The sequence below is a fragment of the Nicotiana attenuata genome, chromosome 5 (genome assembly GCF_001879085.1).
Source record: "Nicotiana attenuata strain UT chromosome 5, NIATTr2, whole genome shotgun sequence".
Lineage (NCBI taxonomy): Eukaryota > Viridiplantae > Streptophyta > Magnoliopsida > Solanales > Solanaceae > Nicotiana > Nicotiana attenuata.
The window spans coordinates 29,629,188-29,640,195 of NC_031993.1; the positions used below are offsets into that span (position 1 = coordinate 29,629,188).

The 11,008-nt window shown below is 40.3% G+C and overlaps 1 protein-coding gene across 1 annotated transcript; it reads left to right on the forward strand.

Moving 5' to 3' along the window:
- On the forward strand, positions 796–8,200 carry LOC109225579 (protein DJ-1 homolog B-like). Its single transcript, XM_019390291.1, has 8 exons — positions 796–1,098; positions 1,178–1,378; positions 3,306–3,455; positions 3,555–3,737; positions 6,582–6,662; positions 7,160–7,360; positions 7,433–7,573; positions 7,817–8,200. The coding sequence occupies exons 1-8, from the start codon at positions 934–936 to the stop codon at positions 8,012–8,014; spliced, it is 1,320 nt and encodes a 439-aa protein (XP_019245836.1). The 5' UTR covers positions 796–933; the 3' UTR covers positions 8,015–8,200.

Below are 11,008 nucleotides of genomic sequence, written 5' to 3' on the forward strand. Positions count from 1 at the left end.
TATTTATATTTTTTTTATTATAGTTAATTATAAGATATCTATATTTACTAATTCAAATAAAGTAATCAATTAATATATATATATATATATATATATATATTATATATTATTTTTTTTAGTAACCAATTAATATTATTTTTAAATTCAAAAATAATAATCAATAACTAATTATTAACTAATAACTAATTAGTAACTAATTATGCCATGTCGCTTTTTTTAGGCTGACACTTGGCTTAAGGAGAGGACTTTTTCCTCTCCTTTTAATAATATATAGATATAGACGATATGTAATAATATTTGTTATATATATATATATATATATATATATATATATATATATATATATAATTTTTCGACTAAGAATATTAATTACACTTGAGATAGTGTGGCACGCCAAGGAGAGGTTCGATAATTTTTGCATCACCCGTCGTGAAGGAAACAAGGTGGCACACCTCTTGGCCAAAGAAGCTTTACTTCAGCCTACATATAATATAGCTAGTATTTTTAGGGAACCTCCTAATTTTGTGGAAAATATGTACTACAAGGACAAGGAGGGTAGGAATAATGTTAGGGAATGTACTTTGTTGGCATGTAATATTTTGGCATCACTTGGAAACGACAATGCCCTGAGTGGCATAGAACAAGTTTGTAACCATAATGGCCCTATGGGACACGTCCCTTAGGACAATATCATGGGTTTAGTATTATTATTATAAGTAATATAATTATCCTTTACCTTTAAAAAAAAAAACATTTTTCTACAAAGAGTAAAGATTACTATGGCCACAAAAGACACACTAAACGCATCCATCCGTGGGACACACGAGCAAAAATGGGTGCAACTGTAATCTGTAAAGAAAAGACCGACTAAGCGATCCTTGGCTCGAGCCTTCTAAGCCCAGCGTCTCCGGAAAACTCTGTGACTTTAACAAAATGGCAGCACCAGTAATGCGCCACCTCACTTCCGTCCCTTCTTCCTTTATAAAACTCCAAATACTCCCCCAAAGTCGCTCTTTTTTCACTCTTTCCACTCCTCGCAAGAAGAAACGATTCTCCCTCGTAACTTCATTTTCAGTCATGGCTTCTGCTACTAAGAAGGTGCGTATTATCAAAATTGTCAACTAATTGTTTTTTCTCGTTTTGGAAAATGTTTGTGACATACATTTGGTTGTTATAGGTATTGGTTCCGATTGCGAACGGGACCGAGCCGATTGAGGCTATCGTGCCGATAGATATTTTGCGGAGAGCTGGTGCGGAGGTTACTGTTGCCTCAGTTGAGAAGCAGCTTCAGATTGAAGGAGTGCACGGAATTAAGATCGTTGCCGATGCTCTAATTTCTGATTGTGCGGATACTGAATTCGACCTTATCTCACTTCCGGTATGTGTTTTATTCAAAACTCACGAATAGACATTGTATAGCTTAAACGACTTGAGCTGTCCTAAGGGATTGTCTTGTTGCCGGGTATAACACTCTGAATAACTAATAATACCTTTATAACTTATGTTATTTACTGGCTAAGATTCCGGGTAATATTATTCAACAACAACAACAACAAACCTAGTGTAATCCCACAAGTGGAGTCTGGGAGGATAGTGTGCACGCATTCCTTACCCCATCTTGAAGGTAAGATGCTGTTTTCGATAGACCCTCTGCTCATGAAAAGCAGTTAAAAAAATAAAATAAACTGTAGCACCAAGCGTAATCCAAACGAAAAGAACAAGAAGTAAAAAAGGCCTAACACTAATACTCTCGACTACCTAATAGCTGTCTACCTTGATTCTCGACCTCCCCACCTTCTTATCAAGGGTCATATCCTCGGTAAGCTGAAGTAACGTCATATACTGCCTAATCACCTCACCCCAATACTTCTTTGGCCTGTCTCTATCTCTTCTCAGCCCCTGTAGCGCCAACCTCACACCTTCTCACTGGGACATCTGTGTTTCTCCTCTTCACATTCCCAAACCATCTAAGCCGAACTTCGCGCATCTTGTCCTCCACTGGAGACTCCCAGTCTGGCCCAAATATCTACATTCCTAATTTTATCAATCACGGTGAGCCCACACATTCATCTCAACATCCTCATCTCTGCTACTCTCATCTTCTGGACGTACGAGTTCTTGATTGGCCAACACTCAGCCCCATACAGCATAGTCGGTCTAACCACCACTCTGTATTAAGTTTAGGAGGCACATTCTTATCGCATAAAACACCAGATGCTAGCCTCCGCTTCACCCACCCCGCTCCGGTACGATGTGTAACATCCTCGTTAGTCTCTCCATTACCTTGAATAATGGACCCAAGGTATTTGAAACTATCTCTCTTAGGATAACTTGTGTATCAAGCCTCACATCTCCGTCCGCTCCACTAGTCCGTCACTAAACTTGCATTCCAAGTATTCTGTCTTTGTCCTACTCAACTTGAACCCTTTAGATTCTAGGGTCTGTCTCCAAACCTCTAGTCTCACGATTACACCTCCTTCCGTATGTTAATTTTCTTATCTGATGTTTGGACAAAGACACTAAGTACAAAATACAGATTTTAGATTAACTCCTCTGCATGCTGTTTAAGCCTATGTTCGTTATTATGCGATTCAATTTTAGTAGACCAATTCAATCATTTGTTATATAAGATTTTCCTCAAATACGTGTATCGATTGCATCTTGCTTCATTGGTCAAACCTTATTGACTAATGTAAGAGAGCAGATGCTATTGATGATTGCTTTTATCATGTGCATTTTTGTGTGAGTTCACCTAAAGTGTTAATCCAATTAAAGATTAAGACATGCATTTTGCATTACCTTTGGTTCTCTCTATGAGTTAAAAAGATACAGGACAAGAAGCAAAGTGTTTAGGGCTGGGAACGTGAGAGGTGGAAGAAGATGCATGCGTTATTCTTGTCCATTTTCAGACCTTTAGTAGTGGAAAGGAAGTAAATCCCTTCTAGTTATGTTCATCTATGGGTTCGACCTTTAAAATTTTACTGTTGAGCCTATTGCACTTTTGGAATTATGGGATCGGAATTTAATTTTTGTTGAAAATTTAGTAATTTTTATATACTGTGTCAAAAATGGTGGTTTCGGTTAAACCCGTATCGAAAATGTTGCATCCGCCTCTGGTTAGATTGGTGGTAACAGGAAATGACGAATATAACAAGAAGGATTTCCTACTTGTACTGTCCCTTTTCCTTAACCAATATGATGCTTGGTATTTAAGTACTTTTGATGCTGTTCAAGTCTCATTAAGGGGCATATGAAGACCTTAGTTACAATTCTTTTTTTGGTTAACATTTGTTTCCATTCTGCAGGGAGGGATTCCTGGTGCAACCAACCTAAGGAATTGCAAGACTTTGGAAAGCATAGTAAAAAAGCAAGCTGAAAATGGACGGTTTTATGCTGCAATATGCGCTGCTCCTGCTGTAGCACTTGGATCATGGGGGCTTCTGAAGGGGCTGAAAGTTAGAAGTTGTTAATTTTTTTGCTATTTAAAATTCAGTGATGTTGTTTCTTTTGAAGGGGCTGAAAGTTAGAATCTGCTTCTCTTGGTTCTTTGATAGGCAACGTGTTATCCATCGTATATGGAGGAACTATCATCTCATACGATTGCTGTTGAGTCAAGAGTCCAAAAGGATGGGAAAGTTGTGACAAGTCGAGGACCAGGAACTGCGATCGAGTATGCTGTTGCATTGGTTGAGCAGTTGTATGGAAAAGAGAAGGCTGATGAAGTTTCTGGCCCACTGGTATGTCTATAATCCATCCCTTCATTTTATCATGACACGGGAACCAATGACTTGGCAAGATGCGCGACAGGAGTTGTAGATCTAAAAATTTGGGATATTGAGAACACGTGATTTGCATCAGCATCTTATGGTAGCGGATATGCTAAAACAACGAATGGATTCCTTTCACTTCTATGCATGATTCTATTTCAGAGGAGATGAACCAACTAAAAAGTTAAAAAGTATCTTTCTACGCTAAGGCTGTATGTGGGCCCGGGCCCGGGCCTAAATGGGCTAAACGGGCCGGGCTAAACGGGCCCGGGCTTAGCGGTCCCGGGCTCTGGCGGTCCCGGGCTTCGCGGTCCCGGGCTTCGTGGGCTCAACGGGTAGGACCAGCCCGTGACGGGCCTAAGCCCATATGGTCCTGGGCTAAATGGGCCGGGCTCGTGGGCTTAGCGGGCCTAACGGGCTTTTTTTATTTCCGGGCTTTTTTTTTTTAATTTTTTTTATTTAGGGCAATTTCTTGTAAACCGTATGTGTATGTATATATATAAATTGCTCTTATGCATGGCTATATAAATATATGTGGTATATATAATATAGAAATCTAATTATTAAAGTGTTTGACGAAAATGTAAAATAACAAATCAATAGTAAAACTAAATTGGCATGCATAATAAATTAATAACAAAGTACAACATGAAGCATAAATACGTCTAATAATTTTAAAATAACACAAAATTGTTGAAAAATCTTAAAGACGAATTTGCGGATAAATACCCTCAACACAATACTTTATATGCCTCCTTAAAATGCCTGTGGTACACCCTGAACGAAAATTTAAGACTCTTCCACAGTTCTTGCACTTTAATACGAGGCCAACCTTTATAAGTAGGATTAAAAACTTTTCTAATATAATGCACAAAATTAGGGTTAGAAGGAAAAGTATATGGTAAGCACATAACAGTAACCATCTTTGCTAATTCTTCACGATCTTTATTAGGATCGTAATATAAAATACCACCGGTCACAGTGTTAATTCCTGGTTGAACTAGATTTGAACCTGTACTAGGGTTAACCGCAGTATCTACACTTGTCCCCTCTTGCTGCGCTTTCATTTGTAAATATTTAACTTTATCTCTAGGGTGTGTTTGTATGTGCCTAGCCAAACTACCCGTACCGCTACGGTCTCCAGTATATTTATGCGCCAGCAATTTCCCACAAGTTTTACACCTAGCCTTATTTTGTTCTCTTACTTGAGTAAAAAAATTCCAAACTAATGATGTTTCTAGGCGTTTAGAAGGTTGTCTATTAAAAGTAGGGGTTTCTACAGGTGGGTCGGGCGGGGCATCAGTTGGGTTATTAACAGGACTAGTAGGTGAATCATCTAAATCCGGTTGGGTTTCATCTACATCCTCATTTTCCTCATCATTTTCTAAGATAGTTTGATTAGGATAAAGAGCATTCATAACTTCTTCATTTAATTGTTCACCTTGTGCAACATTATGGCAAAATTCACTATCGAAAAAATTGAAAAACAAGGGATCACTATCAAGAATAATAGGAGCAAGCAGGACGGGTAATAGGTCTGGGTCGGGGAGGCCGGGGGAAGGGTAGTAGGTTGGAGACTACTTTCACCAATTTTAGCTTTTCCCTTACCACCAAACATTTTTTTCAAAGAAAATGCCATATTAATTACAATTATGCAAACTAAACACACAAAAATATATTCTTAAAAGTTAAGAGTTGGAACGAGTTTACCGAATTGCCGAACAACTTCTTGAAAATTGAAAATCGTTGAAGACTTGAAGACTTGAATACTTCAATTCACCAACTTCACAATTTTTCACGAAATTGCAATAATAAAATAAGCAATTATAGAAGAGAAATTAGATATAGATTGAGAGAGATTGAGAGAGATTGAGATAGATTGATGAATTGGTGAGTAAAAATGAAAGAATGAGGGGGTATTTATAGTTGAGAATTGGGGAAAAGTGTAATTATATAAAGTTTGGGGTTAAAATAAAGTTTGGGGGCCAAATGGCTATTTTTTAAAATTCCAAACGGTTGAAAATTAAAGGCCAACGGCTAGATTTTAAAATCTGACCGTTGGCTATTTTTTAAAAAAAAAAAAATTTTTTTTTTTTAAAAATTAGCCGTTGGAGCCCGTTAGGACCGCTAGGCCCGGTTGAACCGGCCCAGGACCGCCTGCCGGTCCCGGGCTTAGCGGTCCCGGTCTCGTGGGCTACACGAGCAAGACCGGCCCGTCACGGGCTTATTACCCATTAAGGGACCGGCCCACCAGGACCGGCCCGCCGGGACCGTTTAGCCCGTTAGGACCGCGGGCCCGGTCCGGTCCCGGTCCAAGACCGGCCCACCAACAGCCTTATTCTACGCTGCAGAAAGGACGAGTCTGAATATTCGTATGTCATAGTGATGTGAACAAGTAGCTCGAGGAATTTCAGGTGTTAAATTGATGCATGATTGGCTAAAGGCTGGATACCAGAGTTTTCTTTAAGAAACTAAATAATTGAAAATTCAACGCCTTGGCTTGCCTTTCTTGATTTTTATGCAAGATCGAGATGCAGAATGCAACGTTGAGACCTCATATCTTTTTGCCTCATCTTATATCACTTTGGGCTACAATTTATCCTGATAGTTATTGTTATATGTGCAATTTTTTAAATCAGTCTTACTTAGGAATCTTCTGGTATTAGATCACGCTCTTCTACGTCGATGCTTTCCTTAATCATTTTAGCTTTGCTAGAGGAGACCATTAGATGTTACTGTCATGCTGTAGTCCTGGTGTCCAGGGTTTGCCCGGTGCCATTTATTTATGAAATTTTGGAATCGTTCATATTTCAGGTGATGCGCCCAAATCATAGCGAAGAATTTGCATTTGCTGAGCTTAATTCAGTAAATTGGACAGTTACGAGTAAGCCACAGGTAAGATTTTGGCTGAGAACTATTTCTGTCCAGGGTAAGACTCTGTCATTTTCCTTCTCTTCAATCATTTATGTACTTAGTACCTGAAAAAGTGATCCATTTGAATTTTGCATATAGTGAAAGATTCTACTATTATTTGTATGCCGATGCATACATTATTGAGCTGATAAATATCTTCGCAAACCATTGTGAATCATGATATATGTACTCAAAACACAAGCTGAGGATGAGGTATTGTATGGGCATCTGTGTATAGCCCACCTCTCCAAAGTGTAGGTTTAGCAAGATTTCAGGCGAAGTCTTATTAATAAGATTCTTTATTTGAAGTAATAGCAGTGACCAATTTCTAGATAGAATATTTAGCTTCTGAAGAAACAGCAGTATGTACTTCTTTTGAGTTTTGGAGCTGAACCATTACCAAGTTAGTATTAAGCTACCTAATATTACTAAATATTTTTTGAAATTACTAAATATATTTTGAAATACTTGTTTGACAGATTCTTGTACCTATTGCGAATGGTTCCGAGGAAATTGAAGCAGCTACTATTATCGATGTACTTCGACGAGCAAATGCTCAAGTAGTAGTGGCATCTTTGGAAGACACATTGGAGATTGTCGCTTCCAGAAAAGTTAAGCTAGTAGCAGATGTGCTCCTTGATGAAGCTGCTATGCAGTCATACGATCTTATCGTCCTGCCGGTGAGTGCAATCTTCTGAAATGCTATAAAGCTCCTTGAAGTTCTTGCCTTACTGTAATCTACAAATACACAGGGTGGTCTTGGTGGTGCCCAAGCATTTGCCAACTCAGAAAAGTTGGTTGGCATGCTGAAGAAGCAGAGAGAATCAAGCAAACCGTATGGAGCAATGTGTGCATCTCCGGCTCTAGTCCTAGAGCACCATGGGTTGCTCAAGGTAAAAAGATAATTTCAATCTCTTGGACGTTGATTGTTGAACTATTGTAAAGCAACTGAATCTGACCTAAAGTACTGCAATTTGTAAATTACCTTGGCTATCAGGAGAAGAAAGCCATGACTTGAAGGTCCCAAATAACATGCTTGCATTAGACAAGTTTATGCATTTGAGAATTTGACTGCTCCATATCTGAATTGAATATTTGGCTCTGTTAGTTGACATTCGTTGTTACTTGCTATCCAGGGTAAAAAGGCTACTGCCTTTCCAGCTATGTGCAATAAGCTCTCAGATCCAAGCGAAGCAGAAAATAGGGTGTTGGTTGATGGCAATCTCGTTACTAGCAGAGGACCAGGAACTACCATGGAGTTTGCACTGGCCATTGCAGATAAGTTTATTGGCCGCAAGGAAGTACTAGAGCTAGCAAAGAAGATGGTTTTCTAAGTAGAAAATTTTCCCTGTCCGTCTTTAGAATTATATAGGCACCCATAGTTGTAAACTTGTAATAAACTTTGCCATCAGTGTGCACTTAAAATAAATGAAATAAGTGGGTGTTGGCCAAGCTGTATACGAGTTACTCAGTTGCATTTGCTAATTTCCTATTCAATGCCATAGCTTTTTATGCTGGTCTCTTCCCTCCCAATAGATCTGTCGTTGATCTCATTTTGGTCATATTACTATGTGGTTGTTATTTATGCTGTTTTTACATGGTTGTAGATGTCTATCGGAAATAACCTCTCTATCTCAACAAGGTAGGGGTAGGGCTGCGTACGCACTACCCTCTCGAGACCCCACTATGTGAGATTATACTGGGTCTGTTGTTGTTGTTGCTTCCCTCCCAATAGTATAAGTTACAGTGGCATGAGCTTGAATCTGTAGTTGTCATCAAGCCGACCTTCAAGAACTCTAATGTAAGATGCTTGGGGACACAATAGAAGCCATTATCTCTTTGGGTCGTATTATGTTTTTCATTTCAACAGGATAACATGTGGGGAGATGTTTTAATTGAATGCGGAACTGTTCGCTTATGACTTCAAAACAATATACATCTTTAACGATGTTTGACTAATAGGCGTAGTAAGTTTCTTTTGAATGCTTATAACGTGAAGGAGCCTGGTTGAATTTTTCCGCGACTGTGAATTCTCAAATACACGTTCGTGATATGGATTACAGATCCTGATTGTTTTTCTCAATTGTTTTTAATTCGTGTTGTTAAAAGAGGTTTTGATTTTTTTGTAGATATTTCCAAATTGAGTTGCTTTCCTAGTGTATGGGTCAAAATCTGATCAAAAGAAGTCTGCTTAAGGGAGAACGGCCACGTTTAGGAAGCAACAAACCGGCAAGCAGTCCGGCTATGGCTAAAGTCGAGCACTCATGAGGCTCGTACGGTTAGTTCGACACTTAGCCATTTTAAAGGATTATTCCGCAGGATTCAAAAGATGGGGGTACACTGGTTAAGGACTGACGGGTAATGAAAGTGTTTTTATATAAATACTAGGAGAGAGAGTAACCNNGGGGGGGGGCAGTCCAAAAATCTAAGAAGAACACACCTTTCGGAGAGGAAAGATGGTCCATGACCTCAAGATCCATCGCCAAAAGGAGAAAAGAGCTTAGAATCTTGGTATTCATCTGTAATTCAACCTTCTCTAAATTTCCATCTTTCATTATATTGCGGAGTACAAGCGGGACTATATTGGCCTTTCACGCTCAACTACAATGGTTTATACCTGTTTGTGATTCCTGATCTAGAAGTGATTATCTTTGGCTAAGATTTACCCTCTATCTTCTTATTAAATTCGTTTAACAAAAAGGGCCTAAAACTTTTTGGTCAAATAATTTGGCACCGTCTGTGGGGATTTCTTAGCCAAAATTTTAGTTTCCTCTAGATCTAAACTCGGTTCTAGTTCTACTTCCCATTTGTTGTAACTTCATCATTTCGCTACGAACACAAATTTGAGGAATTCGTAGGCAAGATCTTGAAATAGCCAAACCAATTTTTAATCTAGACCCTTGCATGAAATCGAAATTATGTCTGATATCTATACGAAAACTACGCTTCGACGTAGTTATAGTTTCGGCACGTTGCGAATGCAAGTTGTCGGACTAGAACTGTGGCCGTCACGTATTTAGCACGTCCACAATCATGTCACCATGTTAGCGCTAGATACCAATCTATACCTTGTGCATACAGCCCTCTCTTTCTCAGAAAGGAATAATAACCTGTTGTGTAATTCCTTGAAATGACAAAACTCGTTCCCGCCTGTGTGCTTGTGGTGGGGCTTATGTTTCCGTATCTTCACGCACTTGGGACTGGATCGGATTGGGACTTGAACTCGAAGATCCCAACGGGCGAAGTAAGTCGTCAGCCCACAAGGTGCCCAGATTCGACTAACGCCGAAGCTAAGTACGAGGCTGAGATCGGATTTGAAGCTAGCACTCTCTGTTCATTGTCAATCAGATCGAAGGGACTTTCCAGACTCAAGTAGCGGAGACAGCAAAACACCAAGCCAAAGACCCATAAGATGTCATCCGAGTTCGATGGATATCAGCTCAACCAATGATAGCCGCTACGAAGCATAGCCAAAGGAAGGGAACATGGTCGCTCCCTTCCACTCGTCAACCAATCAGCCGAGGTAACAATTAATTTCGTTTGGCTTTAACTTGCTACTTCTTTTCGGGGTGGGATAGGAACATGGGCATCCTCACAGACACGCGAACAGGGAACAAACGCCATGAAAATAGCACATCAAGAAAACGCTCCACGCCATATCATCCTGCAGGCAACGGTCGAGCGAACCCCCCCCCCCCCCCCCCCCTCCCCCCCCCCCCCCCCCCCCCCCCCCCCCCCCCCCCCCCCCCCCCCCCCCCCCCCCCCCCCCCCCCCCCCCCCCCCCCCCCCCCCCCCCCCCCCCCCAATAAGTGGTACTCAACGCCATAAAATAAAAGTCTGTATAGACTGAGACTGGGTCACCAGCCCAGAAAACATACGAATCTCTCCAACATGTAGACAAAACACAAGTGCGTGAAACTCACCCACGCGCTCGCCAAAGCCACTATGCGACGACACAACTAGCTAAAATCCGATCTCGTACATACATTATGACGTCCCGAAGCTTGAGCGAGACATTCATCGCCCGGCCTATCAACTACCTCTCCAGGCCGAGTGATGAAGGGACTAGATAGACTGGGACTCCTCGAATGTATGTACGGACCGTACAACAACATGTAGTATTCTCCAATAAATGAATAAGTGAAGCAACATATGGAATTCTTACGTAACTCCACCAAGTTTACACATCACGCCAACACAGGAAATGTACATTCGACCTCGCTCGAATTTACAACAAGACAAATTCGACCTCGCTCGAACTAACAAGTCTAAATTCAACCTCGCTCGAATTGGCAAGTCAAATTCGACCTCGCTCGAATTAGCAAGAC